General features: G+C 39.1%; 1 protein-coding gene across 1 annotated transcript in view; it reads right to left on the minus strand.

The window, feature by feature from the left end:
- syn2b (synapsin IIb) overlaps positions 1-12,249 on the minus strand; it is an 82,219-nt gene extending 69,970 nt beyond the window's left edge. The window contains exon 1 of the mRNA XM_078248833.1: positions 11,740-12,249. Coding sequence (XP_078104959.1) covers positions 11,740-12,191 — 452 coding nt within the window. The 5' untranslated portion in view covers positions 12,192-12,249. The remainder of the gene's footprint in view (positions 1-11,739) is intronic.
- Positions 12,250-17,217: the final 4,968 nt, after the last annotated feature.

Below are 17,217 nucleotides of genomic sequence, written 5' to 3' on the forward strand. Positions count from 1 at the left end.
TTGCCCTTTTTGTATACACATTTTGTATATTTACAAATTTACAATTTATTTTCTATGATTAGTTTACTGCAAACCAAGATAGCCTCTATACTAGCTGTTTGGAGCAAATGTGTTGCTAATGCAATGCTATTCAAGTAACTATTGAATTATTATTGGGATTATTGGGATATTGGGTTGTGTATTTACTCTTTTTTATTCTTGTGGACTTGTGTATGATAAAAAAACTGGCAAAAGTTGTCAGGGTTCACAATATATCCTGTTTATATGATAAGTTGCAAGAGATAAACCGCCTACTGCTACTACTGCTACTGTTAAAGCGGATTGGGAAAAGGAGTTGGGTATGAACATACAAAATGACCTATGGGACAAGAGTTTAGCATATATATTATATTTATATATATATATATATATATATATATATATATATATATATATATAAGTGCTCCATAAACGCACATCATTGTCTAATAGAGTTTAAAATCCTACATAGGCTACTTCATAGGATCTTCCCTGAGCGCTCTCCTCTGTGTGAAAAATGTGACACTCATGTTGGTGATTTACTTCATAGTTATGTAAAATACAAGGTTACTGGAGTGATATCTTTAGTTTCATGTCCAAGGTGTTAAATATTCAAATTGTCCCAGATCCAGTTTTAGTAATCTTAGGGATATCCAATGAAGCAAAGAGACTGACACTGGCACAACAGCGCTTCTTGGCATATGGAATTCTCACTGCAAAGAAGTGTATCCTCTTATTCTGGAAAAAGAAAGAGGGACCAACACTGAAAATATGGCTCACGGAGATGATGGACACAGTCCACCTTGAGAGGATCCGGTTCATCCTTAAGGACAAACTAAAAGACTTTGAGAACATTTGGCGACCTTTGGAATCTTATCTTACAGGACAAGCAGTTTCCTGATCGCAGTCCAGGGTGGGTTATTGTGGGTAGGAATTAGGGCCTCACATTTGTTAGTTTTTTTTTTTATTACATTTTTTTTAAATGTATCTTTATTTCCATTCCTTATTTTTGTTTGTATACTGTAAAAAAGAAGCACTGTAACAACAATTTTGTAACTTGATTTTTGAAATTAAGCTTCATAATAAAAATATTTGAAACAAAAGTTGCCAGGGTTTCTCCTTCAAGGAATGGCTGTCTGAAAATGTGCTGCGCCATTATCCCCACATTTAAATGATTATCATGTTTCCCCTCGTACAAACTACTCGAGATGTCAACTTTGATATTTTAATTGTTACATTTGTTTCTGCAACCCATGCAGAGAAACTAAATGTAAACGGCAAACAGTTATGTGTGGTAAAATCAAATCAATGCCTCCTTACAACCATAAATGTTCACAATCATGAAGACGATTACCGGTTGCCATAGCAACAGTGGACTATTTCACCAGAGGTTGTAATGCTGATTGGTCTCGTTTATGGCCCGCTTAGAAAGTCTGTGTGCCTCATGCATGCATAATAACAGGTCTATTACTGAGATACTGAAGAGGAGTTAGAGTAGCACCCAAAGATAAAAAAAGATCAGCAATACTGTAATGACACAATCAAAACAATTCCTGTTTATTTGTATTAGTGTACAAATCGCTCTTCCCAATTGACCTTTGTTCATGTGTTTTAGTTGCGAACAGCAAATAGTAAAGGTCACTCTGTTGGTTCAATCAGCAGCTATGGCATTTCTAATTAATCTTGGTTGATAAAGCAGAAAGTTTCCCATTATATAAGTCATAAGTTCCACTAAACTCTACATTGCTTGGGTCTCCTAAACTTGAACTAGATTCAATGGAAATATCTTGTATTGTGATGGAGTAAAAAGCTTTTGTGTAGTGGCTCCAATCAATGCATCTGCCCTTGCTTGAGTAATGCCTCCTCATTCTACTGAAGAGGCTATTTAAAAGAAGAGGATTGAAGAGGTCTGTTTATACAATATGCACATGCTACAATCAGACCAAAGGTCAAAATACAGGATTTGTTAGGTTCCCGGGAAGTTGAGGACCCAAAGGCAGAGAGCAGGCAGGCAGGCAGGAGAAAGTTTGAGGTGGAAGATTTATTAGTCCATTAAAACAAAGTACAAATAAACAAAGGGAGTCCTGAAAGCGGCAGGCAAAAACTAATCCAGAGTGTAGAAAACAAAACAGGGAAATCCAAAAAACAAGAGCAGAAACAAACCAGAAACTTGAGAACAAAGGAAATCCAGGGAGCAAAGAACCAGACACAAACTGACACTGGGAGACACAACAGGCACGAGCGAAACACAAAAAACACACAATGATCTGACACAGGACAAGGGGAACACAAGGACTAAATACAGAGGGTAACGAGGTAACAAGAGGCAGGTGACACAAGGGCTGGGAAACATCAGGCAATCACAAGAGCGGGAAAACACAGGGAGTAAAACTAGACAAGACAAGACAGAAAACCAGACTATCAAAATAAAATAGGAAACAGAACATAAAACAAGACAAGAACGAAAACCACACAATCACAAGGAGACAAGACATGACAGAAAACCAGGCTACCAAAATATGACAGGAAAACAGACTACAATACGACAAGACAAAACACCAAAACCATGACAGGATTATATTAAAAAAATAAATAAACTGAAATATCTGGCATGTCTCCTGGGGCATTGATCTTTCATCTGATCCCCTTATCATTGGAGTTAAGTTGATTTTTACATCATTAGTGATTACTAATGTGCAAATAATTCACTTTGAAGTGCAGCACTTACGTATACATTTACTCTCCAATTTATTCAGTTTCCAGCCCATGAGGGTAGTATGATATCCTTGCATGAAATAGTCTATCTATCTTAAATAGTAGTATAGTAAGTATACTACTGTCACATCTGCCTCACTTGTGTATATTACTGCACACTCTGCCATTCATCCAGCTCATTTTCGTTTACCTGTTGTCAGTTTGTTTTGGTTTCTTGTTTTGTGCTTTTGTGTTTGAGTGTCTGTTATCTTAATGTTTACCTGGACCTGTGCCTGTCTGCCTTCCTGTACCTGCCTGTGTAATGTATTGACACACGATTGTTTAGCTAGACTCAAATTAATTTACTATCTTAAAAAGACTTTACTTTACTATTACTATTGTAAAATGGGTAATCTATTTTTCGGCGATCAATATTATATGAGGCTCCATTTTGACTACATTAGATATATGGACCATACATACTTACAAAACATGCATGGAAAAAAATGTCTCTATCCAAGAAAAGTATTCCCTATTCAAAATAATAATAAAAAAATAAAAACAATGCTGGCAAACAATACAACAAAATTATACGATTAGCATTACAGGGTATAATGAGTATATTAAAGGGGCTGTACTCTATATATTCAAAACATTAATATAGTAGTTAACAAATATTTGCTATAAAGATATAGTGGAGTAATGGCCTGCTGAACAGAGAATTAGGTCACCCTCCTCTGTGTGTGTGTTCTAATCTGAGCTTTTCTGTTCTTGTGCATGCATGTAAGTGCACGAGTGCCTTGTGCGTCAGATGCCGAGAGCCGTGGCAAAGCGTCGGTATATGACGAGTCTGGAAATGTCTGGCATGTAGAGGCTATCCCAGACCACTTTTTTTCTGAATATCGAGTACAACCCCTTTAATGCCTGCTTAGCCTAAATTCACAACAAATGTCTCGCTTCTGGTATCCACAGACCACCTTTTCACCAGGCTAAATAACAACACCAAACCTATTTGGCTTTCTAATGGACAAAAATAGTTTTTAGCACAGTACAGCTCCCACCATCCGTCAGCTAGCATTCTCACAAGGAGCAGGCTTTTCACTAAAAATATGTAGTGGTAATTAGTAGGGATGCGAATCACAGGTTACCTCTCGATACAATACGATACGCGATACATGGCTCACGATACCAATAATATCACGATACAGCGATTCTGCGATAATCTATATATTGCTAGACAAACCTATAATGATACATTACGATATCTGTCCAACTATGAATACAAAATGCCAGTGAAAAGGTTAAGTGCAGGTTTTCTTTCTTTATTCTAGTGGTTTAGTGCAAAACCAACTCGTGTATGCAAAATACTATATTTATATAATATAATAATTAATATAATTTATATAAATATAAAATACATAAAATGAATCATAACTTCATATATTAGGCTTCATTTACAACCTCTTCATTAAAATAAAATGTGATATAGAAACAAATCAGATTTTTAATGACTCCCAAAACAACATATGACCGTTCTATTTAACATTGTGAAACAGTTGCACAAAAGTTGTTTTAAACACGTGGTTAACATTGTGAAACGGAACTACTTGGTTAGATTTAGGCAACAATACTACTTGATTAGGTTAAGGAAATGATTATGGTTTGGGTTAAAAATGAGTATGATTGTTACGGGTGTAAGTCTGTGATGTAGTTACGTCCGTGATGTGGTTAGGTACCAATGTAGCTGCGTTGGTTAACTTATTGGACTTTTGGTTTTACATGGCACACGAACAGCGGCCTCCTGGGTGAAAGTCCTATGTTTGTTTGACCGATCCACCACCCCAACCTTTTTTCCACACAGACTTTGGCGCTCTTTATACTACGTTACTTAACTTCCTCCTTTGCTCCCGCCATGATTACTACGGCCACTAGAGGTCACCGCCTTACAACAAACATAAGTAAATATGGGTCGCAATAAGCTTTTTTTGTGCTGACGTGTGGATAGACAGGCTGTCTTCATTAGCCTCTCTGCTAAAACTGCTTGATAATTAATATGTTCGAGTATAATCATATTAATTGGGGTCAAACTGGGCTGGGCAATATATCGATATTATATCGACATCGATATATGAGGCTAGATATCGTCTTACATTCTGGATATCATGATATGACACACGTGTTGTCTTTTCCTGGTTTTAAAGGCTGCATTACAGTGAAGTGATGTCATTTTCTGGACTTACTGTTTTATAATTTGCCATGGTATCCACATTATTGGTGATTATTTATCTAAACTCTCATTGTGTAAATATTTGTGAAAGCACTAATAGTGAACCCTTCAATATCGCCACAATATCGACATCGATGTATTTGGTCAAAAATATCGTGATATTTGATTTTCTCCATATCGCCCAGCTCTAATTCATAGGTGTATACATTCCTTTAAAAGAATGCCAAATCTCCTTTGCTCCTTGTTAGCTTTGTTTTGGCATCATTCACATAACCATTCATTCAGACTGTACTGCGGCCTCTGGCTTCTTGGTTAGGTTATATTTTTGGGAATAAAACCACTCAAGCTGTTTGGCTCGTTTAGTTTAACAGCCTGTTGAGGTGTCAATTTATGGAGATAGCACAGGCAGTAAGTGCTGTGCTTATATGATTGTCTTTACAAAATGTCTGCCACAGTGGAGAGCAGGGAAAAAACAGCACAGTCATGAAAAAGTAATCGTAACGTACACACTACTTATCAATGCAAAGGGGGGAAATTTTACTTCCTGCCGCATTTAAATGAGCTAAAAGGATAACTGCTTTTCTTGACATAAATGTAATGGGTGATCTTTAACAGGCCTTAGGGATTAAAGCTCTTCTCAATGCTGGTTATTAGTCAGTATTGAGATAACCAGTGCCACAAATTTGCAATCACTAATAGCCTGGTCTCCTGGGAGCAAACACAAGCCTTCTGTTTATCTAGCTACTCCTCACAGAGACAGTATGGAATAAATAATCATATTAATTAAAATGCCAAATAATAAAAGCTACACAATAAAACCAGTGTATATTTCTACCATTCATTAAAATATGACTATATATTTATCAGTGTTCAAAGACTCTCGTGAAAATGACAAATAAATAAATGAATAGATTTCATACATTTAAAAAATAATAATAATAACTTGGTCAATCGGTCTTTATTTATAATGCCAATATTGTGTTTACAAGTTGACACCTAAGAGCTTTTCATTTCTTTGCACAGACAAGTCCCAACAATCAAAAGTTTAAACAAACAACATACATAGTTTGTCATTGCAAAACTGGTTTTCTGACCTGACCCCACTATAGGCAGGACCACATCTCTTCTCAGTGTCTTCCAAAACAGTTGTATACGTTAAAATAATTATTCACCGCTTTCTGATCTGCCACCGCTATAGCTAAGGTTTGTTTTGGTAAAACGTGGTTATGGTTAGAAAAGGTTTGGATGACCAAAGATTGAGGTTTGGGATCGATTGTGACCATGATAATTAGGGCAGCACTGACAGTTAATCTTTTAGTACATGCCGAGTCTAAAAATGTGAAAAATGTCCATTCCAGTGGTTAAATGAGTGAGACATAACTCACTTGGCCGCTAGAGATCCTTGTAAAGGTAAAAGGTGAACATACATCATATTAGCCATTAAACAAATGATAAATGCTATCGTTTATTCTTGCGAGGACAGTTGCGTTTGAACCCCAAAACAGGCTTAAAAACATACTTTCATCATGGTTTTATCAGTTTTGAACTTTAAAAACCATCACGTCCTATTTTGGAAGTTACAAGGTTACACATTTTACATTGGAGTTGTTTCTGTATAATCCCTTAGGCTGGAAATGCCACTGGTCTTGTAACAGCTGAGAGGTACAAGACACCAGGAGGTTGAAACCAAGAGGACCCTATAAAGTCAACATGATATTGCCACCGGCTATAGTAAGGTTAGTTATCAGTGTGTGTGTGTGTGTGTGTGTGTGTGTGTGTGTGTGTGTGTGTGTGTGCCACAATGCCACGAAAAAATTCCGAATAATGGCCATGAAGCCAAAACTACATCCAGCAGAAATGCCAAGCACCCTTGAAAAAGACATGACATGTTTGCAGTTTTTAGTGTATGTGCTGCACTGTATGTGGGTGTGTTGTGAAAAAGTGTATTTAGAGTGTATATCTTTAGCAAATAACATTTAACAATGACCTGCTTTATTCCCAAACCACATTTCTATAGTAAACTCGTTCAGCAAAAACGAGGAAGAGCATATCACCGAAAAATGCTGAATTCAGTTTGATAACACTTTGTTTGTTTTCCTATCGTGTATAATCAGATGACAGAAAATACAAACACACCATGAAGGTGCTTGTAAATTCATGTGTGTGTGCGCATGTGTGAGATGTTGCTCCACCTCCCCACCTGCTCTCACTGTGTACTCCTGTGTCTGCTGGCTATGGAGAAAATTAGAATTACTTTTTTTAAACACATGCATGCATGCAAGCACACAGACATGTACAAACTTAATGGTCTTGTTTAAATTTAAAATAGGTCGTCATCATCAGACTAAAAAAGTGAATGAGTTGATAAAAACTGTGCCTTTTCTGCTGTGCAACCACAGGGAAGAACACAAACATGGTGGTTTGTTTCTCTTATTTTGTAGTTTTTATGCTTCCTAGTCAGTTGAAAAAGTTTCAAATGTTTCAACTCAGTATGCTCTCAAATACCAACTAGTTAAAGCTTGAGCTTGAGCTTTAACTGCAGGGCGATTGGGTGGCATTCACCATCAATCTCTGCTCGGAGAACTGTGTGTCAACCTGCAGTCAAACCAACAAAACCCTCTGCTATGAGTCATATTAAAAAGTCAACAGTCCAAAATAATCTCCTCTGATGGGTAATTATGCAATATAGGTGGAAAATACGCTCACTGGTACTCAGGCACAGACTGCAGAGTACATATATTCAATAGATAAACAGAGAGATAAAGAAAAGGAGAGCAAAAAAAAAAGGCAGCGAGAGAGATGTAGACAGATATAGAGCAGCAAAGGAAAGAGTGCAGATGTGGCCTTTGGGCTGAAACTGCTGAATCACCACGTCTCTTTTCATTACTTCATCACATCAGGAACCCAGAGCACTTTCTCTGGAGCCACACACAGAGAAACTGCCATGATAAAAGGCAGAGAGAGGGAAGCAAAGAGGAAAAAGGCGGAGAAGAACACCCAACGAGACAAACAGGAAAGAGTGTCACATAGACATCCGATAAAGGGAGATTCCCAGATCTTCTCCCTCTATCTTCCTTCATCTGCCCCTGTGTGCTGAAGCCACCTTGAAAGGCCACACACACACACACACACACACACACACACACACACACACACACACACACACACACACACACACACACACACACACACACACACACACACACACACACAGTTGAATAGAAAAAGTTTAATTTGGGGAAAGGCGAATGAAGGTACACAGGAACTAAAAAAAGACAGAGCAAGAGAAAAAAAAGCCTCATTGTTTCTTATTACGATCATCGCTATGTAACGTAAAGAAGTGATTATTCCCCCCAACTGATGGCATCCGAAATATAGAAATCAAATGTGTGCTCATTTTGCACAGAATTTGTGATTTCATTGAAAATTACATGAAGGATAGTTTCAAATTTCACGATGTGAGGATCACCTAAAAGTCTGGCTTCAGCCTGATGCTGTCCATAAAAACATATTCAAAAAATAAATCAAATAAAATGTTTTTGTTTTTTTTATAAAATAAAAATAATTTTTGTGTGTGGAGATACAAGCAACGTCAAACAGACGTGTCCTCTCATTTCTGATTGATTAGAATATAGCCTTGATGAGAACGACATGAAGAATCTTTAAAGAGTGGGAAATTCGTTTTTTATTTTATTAGTGTGTTACTGAAAGTCACCACGCTCTGTGCGGAGTGGAAAATCAATAACATTTAGCAGAATGCCTCTCTGGCCTAGATGCTTTAAGCCCTCAAAGAAACAACATTAATATTTATGTTCAGCTATTTGGATGAAGTATTGTTTACATACAAAATGGCAGGAGGTTTGGAAATAATGCCAGTGAAGTTGCAAATTCATTCCATTACATTTCTTAAATGTAAAATTTCATTACTTACTTGGCACCATTGCCCTGCAACAAGTCTGTATATGTATTACAGGATTTAGGATTTAGGCTTTCCTGGTGTGGACCAGGACAAAGATGTGGCAGACATTTTGCAAGAACCTGAACATGTATTTCTACATTGGCTGGATCTACACATATTTCACAGCATTCACTTAGCACACATCTGTAATGTGACATGATTTAGCAGTCACCGCCAACTTAATAGTCACCGCCTATATTCTTGTAATTTATTTTATGACTTTGTTGTTTATGTAGCCACCTAATGCTTGTTTTTTATTTGTTTTATTCAGTGCTTACTTGTGTTCAATTTGCTGTTTGTTTAGGACTCTTGTAATTGTAATAGCTCATTATATATATATTTTTCTTCCTTAGGTGAGATTCCTTCTATAAGCCCCTAGGGGTTTTCTTAATCTCACCTGCACAATCTTTATTTTATATTATTATCTTTTCTTGTGTTACTGTTGTCTTGTTTTTAGTGTGCAAAATAAACAAATTCAAATTCAATACTTATTTCTATGCATACTGTACATGTCTCCTGAATGTAGAGCAATCCGATCCCTTCCTTCTAAAACCACACTACATAATGTAAGTCAAACCACATTGTGAGTGGTAGTTAGACATCACTTAAAATGACTGTCGTAGGTCATGAGGGGTTTCAGCAATGGCAGGCTACAGTGATTTTAAAGGGCAACAATCTGGTGGTAAAGGCAGCTATGGAATAAACTTATTCTGGAGGAATAAACTCTTAAATGTCTTTTTTCAGGCTATGTAGAGTAGTTGGCACTTTATGTGCCAGCAGGTGCAAAGAGGTAGTAAACACGAACCTGACTGAATCTATTTCAGATATTTCAGATAATTCAGATATTGTATCCATATGCAAGTCTGCAGTACGGTCATTATATATTTTGTAAAAACAGGACTTCCTTAAATAAAGCAATGCATTTAAACACCACTTTTCTGAATGTAAGCTGCAGTGTCTCACATTCAGACATCGCCATAACATTATGGTGGCAGCCATCCAATCATAAGCCACCAAAAAACACTCCCAGCAAGATGCACAGGAGTAGAGCTGCCACTACAGTGTGGTGGAACCTCAGCACTTATGCATGTATCCACACATGTATAATTCACCATTATAGAGTTAATCCTGTTCTGATTGTGTTGGAAATAATATTCACTGCACTAAACAGTGAAAAAACCATTTAATCGTTTTATGTACCAGTGTCTCAGACATTACTTCATCAATGGTAAATTGCACCACTTATTTTCACTGCAAATGACAGTAATACATACAGGATTATAGATATTTAGTATATGGCATTTCAATACTGTATCATTTAAAGAGAATGGAGCCAAAATGGTTAATAGTGGCAATGCATTAATTTGCATCAACAAGATGCATTTTCAAACAGAAAATAGTCAACTTCTCAAATCATTATATAGCAAATATCCTCAAACACTTCACAAACCAATCTCAACTCAAGGCCTACTTACTCGCTTGTTCTGGAGCTTTTGACCATATCACATAGTCATCAGCAGATGGAGTTTGCTCAGTTGTCATTGAACTCATTGACGTTCAAACTCTTAACGATTGTCAGCCCCTTAAGGACTTCTCTTCCTTGTTGGTTTAAAAAGCTTAAAAGCCACTTCATTCTTTTTTTTCTTAAGATTTTTTTTTGGGCATTTCCGCCTTTAATGATAGGAAAGCAATGAAAGGGGGGAGAGAGGGGAAGACATGCAAGAAATCGCCCCCCGTCGGACTCGAACCCTGGACCTTCTGCGTCGAGGCATAAACCTCTGTATATGTGCTCCCGCTCTATCGACTGAGCTATCCTGGCCACAAAAGCCACTTCATTCTTGACCTTTGAACCAGCAACAATCTCAACTCATGGTCCACTTACTCAATGGTTCTGCTATGCGTTTGACCATATCACGTTCTTTTGTTTGCAACAGTAAACACACTCAGTTTTATGTGAGATAGTACCCAATAATTGCCTATTAAATTGAAAAGGTCAAAAGTGTTGCCACTATATCACATAGCCATCCAATCCAGGGCTAAGATGTGTGTAGATGAAACTACACCGAAATAATGACAGCAATGAACGGCTGTAAAATCCATCATCATCCGCCACACAAAAAACCTTTACAGCCTGAAAATGTGATTTGCAGAAACAGAAAGCAGCGAGCGGGATTGCAAACATTATTACACAGCCAAGGACTTACATTTCACTTGTGTTGTGTGATGTTTTATTCAGAGCTTCATTGCTCTTTTATGACTGTATGATATACGAGTTGATAGTGTAAGGATAATATCCTGTTAGCCAACTTGTGCTCTCAAGGGATGAAAACACTTACTCATAGCTCTCTAACATAAGCCTGCACATACATGACGTCATAAAGGTTCACATAAACACACAAAAACAGAGGCAGGTGACAGTGCTGGGTGGTGGGATGTGTGAATTCGAACCCCAGAGAAAAGCTGTCCTGTCTTTTTAGATTAATGGAGCCATTTCTATTTCGGGAGCAGCTTTAGTAAGAGGAGGGAAAACATTTTAATACAAAGACATAGAACACAAACAGAAAAGGATTTAAGAATTAATTTCAGGATTTGAGATTAAAATCAATTGCAATGTGTCAGTCATCGTTAGGCCAATGCACGCACACTTACGTGAGCTTTTTCAAATTAACAGTAAATCATATTCCTTCTGGCTGACTATAACCCAAACATTTTTACACCAAATCTGAAGAGCGCCCAAAAAAAACCCACAGAAACAGCGTGCCAGCTAACACAACCAACTTCCCATCAGTCAATTGGCCAACACTCAACCCATCATTAAAGTCATTTGAATCTTAACACTTACCACTCATGCTGGGGCTCGTCAATGACCAACAGGATCTTGAACTTCTTGGAGAGCGAGGGAGATGTAGCAGACTGCTCCACAAACCCAGCGGCAGACGCCGCCGTCTGTTTGACCACGTTGGTGATGGAGCTGATGGAGCTGAAGGAGCTGAAGAAGCCAGAGGCGGAGGAGGAGGAGGAGGGCTGGGCCTGTTGAGGCTGCTGAGCCGGCTGGCTCGCACGCCGCTCCTGAGCTGCGGGGGAGCTGGTGGGTGCCTGGGACGGTGCTGGAGCTTTGGTCGGGGACTGGGCAGGCGCGGGCGCCGTGGTTGGGGGTGCACTTTGCTGGGAAGGGGAGGTGGCGGTGGGGGGAGGAGGAGCAGCTGGGTCAGGCCTCTGGAGGTCTGTCATGTAGCCGTTGGGCAGGTTGGACATGAAGCTGCTGTCAGAGAGACGGCGTCGAAGGAAGTTCATGATTGCGCTCGAAAGGTCGGTGTCTCAGGTGGTCGGTTAGTTGCTCTCCAAGTGCGTCTCTTGATCTCTTGGCTGAATGGAGTGAAAGCAGAGACAGGCGGAGATGGTTACAGAGAGAGACACACACACACTGATCAGAGGTTAGATGAATGACAGAGAGCAAATCAGTCCAAATAATCAAGGGATGGGTGACAGAGAGCTGCTTCTGAGTTAGAGGAATGGAAAGCAGGAAGAAAGGAAAAGGATGGATGAAGCGATGGATACAGCTCTGGTCCAGTCTTCAAGAGACAGCTCTCCAAAGCGCAGCTAAGCCAGCGGAACAACGTGCGTGTATGTGGTCTTCCTCCTCCTGAGCTTCACGCCTCCTCACAAATGCGTGTGTATGACGTGCGAGAGGGTGTCTGAGAGAGAGAGAGAGAGGTGAGTGGTGCAGGTGCTCTCCCCCCTCTGCTCTGCCTTCCTGCCTCCTGAGCTGCTCCGAGCTGAATGCACTCAAGAGATGCTTCTCTCTGCCTATCTTACCCTTTCACTCTGTCCTTTTCCTCTTGCTCACTCACTCTCTCACTCGGCACGCTCACTGGCTCTCTCCCCCTCCCCCTCGCCTCCTCCTCTCTCCTGTCATCATCCTCCTACATCATAGGCTACGTGTGTGTGTCGTGCTGCAGCCTTGTAGCACTGCGTGCCGTGTGCATCGACTGGAAGGGGTTTCCTGCGAGCGCGCACAAGGTGGAGTTCAGAGACGGAAACACCATCCACCCTGCCCTGCAAGCCCCACCTCACCTCCTTCTCCCGCCATACTTCCATCCATCTTTATAAACCTCCTTCTCCCTCATCCCTTTTCCTGCCATTGTGGGCTCATGTACTGTTTGTTCTGACACATTTTCTAGTAGATGAATTCTCATAGAGCTGAACCCCCCCCACATTTTTTCTCTCTAATAGTTCATATCGACTGATTTAATCAGTCAAATGATTCCCTCCTGTTAAGTGGAACGTGTTGCTCCTTAATAACGTGTGCTGTTCTGCCTAAGACAGCAGCACACAAAGGTAATGGTGGCGCTGACTAATAGGCCTTTTACACTAAACCTGGTGTGCGCTGGGCTTTGAGTTAGCACAAGCTCGCCAGTAATCTGATCATTATTATTACAGCAAGATCTTCCTGATGATTTTACTTAAAGGAGAATTTCCGGCCAATTTTTACATTAATCTTGATCGCTATAGCTACGCGAGTACTTTCGATAGAAAAAACCCCGACCCGAATCAGTGCAGGTAACACGGAGAAGCTGCAGCTACGTACTACAAGTGTCCCCTGAGCTAAAACGGCAGTGGTCGGGGCAAGTTTTAGAGTGCCTTTGTGCCTCTTAACAGACACAAAATGCAATTAATATGTCTGTGCCACATGAACAGGGCCCTTACGTGTCAACAAGATGCGTTTTCAACTCAGACATTGTTTAAATTCACCTACCCTGGTCCCTGTCTCGATCCTGCTGGTAGCTAGCTTGCCCTGCTAGCTGATATTACCTGCACTGATTCGGGTCAGGGGTTTTTCTATTGAAAGTACTCGCGTAGCTATAGCGATCAAGATTAATGTAAAAATTGGCCGGAATTCTCCTTTAAAAGGACATTGTAGCATCAGCATGTAAAGCAGCAACATCCAAGGATACCTAAATGGTAGATTTCTATAATGACTATAGGAACTGTTTAGCAAGCAAATTACAGTTTTGGCAAACCTCGACTCTCACTCAAAAACATGGATGACGAATCCAATACTCAAATACATACATACATTCTTTTCAGTTAAGGAGTAGATCCAGTTTCTTTACTACACCACTGTTTGTTTTTTGTCTGTCTTTCACTTTATATTCCTAAACAAACATCTCCTCCCTATGCCATGACTTCATTATGCAGTCACTATTTAAGGGCATTAGAAGAGCACTTCTCCAAATTCCAGCAGCAGCAGGCTGCGTCTAAAAAAAAAAAAACAGCCATAAGATGACAGGACAAAAGAGGGAGAAAGGAGATTATTTGAGCGAAAAGAAAATCCCACAGACATCTGAACCACACGAAGAAGAACAGAAAGACTGCAGTAGAAGAAAATATAGACCTACAGTACATCTATCATGTGTTCAGTAGGCAATTATTTCTTAAAGGATGTAACATTTTTACAAATTTAGAAATATTCTCCGACCCATTTATCAGATTTGACTTGTCATTTAGCATCAAACATTGACATTTCTATCTAAAATTGATGAAAATGTTTTCTCTGACCTTTATGCCATTGAAGGGCTGCTTTTCAGCTGTACTCTAAACCACTCATATACCCATATCTCTTTTGAACCTCAGCTATTTTTGAGTGACTCATTATTTGGGGTACCATTTTACACAGGCAAGGAGTGAGTGCCTCATAGATTACTAGACAATATTGCAGTGTATTCCATCAGCCACAAGCCCTCACTTTCTATTCAACCCTTCAGTTTCGGATTTAACAGCTTAACATCAAACTGCTAGATGTGGACTGTGCTTTTAAATCTATTAAAGACCAATGCCTAGGGTGCATCGGAACTAATATGATGGGACACAAAATGTGCTGACCGAACAAAAAAAAGGTGAACCCCTTTTCTTGTCATAAAAGAAAGATGTCCAAAGAGACATGTCAGTACATAAATCCCTCTTTGGACTCAGAGTGGTAAAGTTGAAGGTCAATTTATAAAAAAAATATATAAATTGGCCTGTGTTCAGTCCTCAAAAGACTTTTGAACATGCACATTTGTAGTCGTGATGAGTCAAGCCCAGTGGCGTTGTTAAGTCAACCAGAAGAGCCGAGTGAGTCACAGAGCTGCAGTGTGAACTGTAGCGACATCCTGAGCTCATCCTGGCCTACATGTTTCATGACACAAATACACAACCCATAACACATTTCCAAACAGCCATTATATAATATATGTGTCCATGAAATTATGCAGGCGACAGAGTCAAAGATTCAGCAGTGGAAATGTGTGCCTTAGAAGGGGACTCAAGTGTTTTTTTTCTCTTTTTTTACAACCATTTACACTCCAGCTTTTATAGCATCAATGATTAGTGTTAACCATCATCTTCTTTGAAAAAAAGACTAAAATAGATAATAGCCTCCATAAACCTTCCTCATGTCCCCCCCCCCATCTTTTGACTTGAGTGTGTGTTGTTAAGTATGATGTAGCTATATAGCTTAGAGAGAAGAGTATGATAGGATCTGCCTTGTGCTGCTGCGTTGGAGGAAACACAGTAAGAATACGCAAACAGTAGATTCACAATGCCAGGAGCATCACTCATCTATCAACACACTCACATGTGCACATATACTACAAGCACAGACTCAAATACACGTGAGCTTACACATCCTCACACATCATCACTGTTAAGGCCAGTATATGCGTACTCACTCACTCACACTCGAGCACACTCGCGCACACTCACACACACGCACACACGCACACACACACACACACACACACACACACACACACACACACACACACACACACACACACACACACACACCATTTTGCAACTGAGTGAGTGTGGGTTATTTATTCATTATTTTGCACAAAACACTATCAAAAACTAATTAATTCAGTAATAAAAAAATATGAACATGATCCTTAGAGGAGAATTAGAATTACAATATAAAACATCTTTGGTGGAGGTAGGATAGTAGGAGGTAGGTGTTTGTTTATGTCTGTCCAAATGTGTGTGGGTGAGTATGCCAGGGTCCAACCTCCTGTGGTTTCCCTAGCTCAATACAGATAATCCATGACAAATCAGTGCTCTGTGTACATCTAAATTCCAATTTCCCTGATAAATTAGTCAATTCAATTTCAATTCAATCCAAGTTGTGTTTAATTGATAACTTTTTAATGACTTGATGTAATGGGGCAGCTAATACTGAAGCATAAAAGTCAATAAATGGAAGTATTCCTTGCAGGACATAATCGACAGATGCCCCAGGAGGTAAATAGAAAACACAGGGAGCTCAACCCAGTAAACAACAGGGATATCATGGGACTGTGCTATTATAAGGTTACAGTTGTACTCAAGTAAAAGTACTGTTACTATATACAGTGTAGGGGGTTGTATTTGTTTGGCAGTTGAGTTCAAATATTGTCAATCTTCGCACAGCATCGCTTACTGCACACAGAGGCCATCTCACTATGTCTCTTACAATGGAAATGAGTCTTGATGCTATTTACTTCGTTAAAACGAGGAAAATGAAACAGCAGTAATGGTGGCAGGAAGTGATTGCAGCATTTACAGGTAAGCTTTCAGGTCAGCGGTGCAGCAGCAGGTGAGGCAGAGCTTAAATCTAACAGCATATTGCAAAGTACAGTTGCAAAGATTAACTGATTAATCGATTAGTTGTCAAATTTTAAATAAATCGCCAACTATTTTGCTAATCGATTAGCCTAGTCGGTTTATTTTTTTAAGACAAAAGTAAAAATTCTTTGATTCCAGCTTGTTAAATGTGAATATTTTCTAGTTTCTTTTCTCCTCTGTGACAGTAAACGGAATATCTTTGAGTTATGGACAAAACAAATGTCATCTTGTGCGTTTAGGAAACACTGATCCACATTTTTCACAATTTTCTGACATTTTATAGACCAAACAACTAGGCCTAATCGATTAATCAAGAAAAAAATTTATTAATCGACTAGGCTATATGAAAATAATCGTTAGTTGCAGCCCTATTGCAAAACGTTTGTTGGAAATACAACATGACCCAAAATATGTGGTTACACACTAACATTAGCTACACACATTTGTAACCCTCTGTATTTACATGACACTGGTCCGTAGGCTACTATTTAATAGGCTATAGGCTAACATTATACACAAATAAAAGACAAGCGATGATGGCAATAATCTGTCTCAAAGTTCTCATAATCAATAGGAACCAGGTTGATTTTGATTTTTTTTGGAACGCAATAGGCCTATGTTAAATAGGCTACTACAGAGATAGCACTATTAAACAATCATGCAACTACAGGTAAGAGGA

Source organism: Sander vitreus, chromosome 4 (genome assembly GCF_031162955.1).
Source record: "Sander vitreus isolate 19-12246 chromosome 4, sanVit1, whole genome shotgun sequence".
NCBI lineage: Eukaryota > Metazoa > Chordata > Actinopteri > Perciformes > Percidae > Sander > Sander vitreus.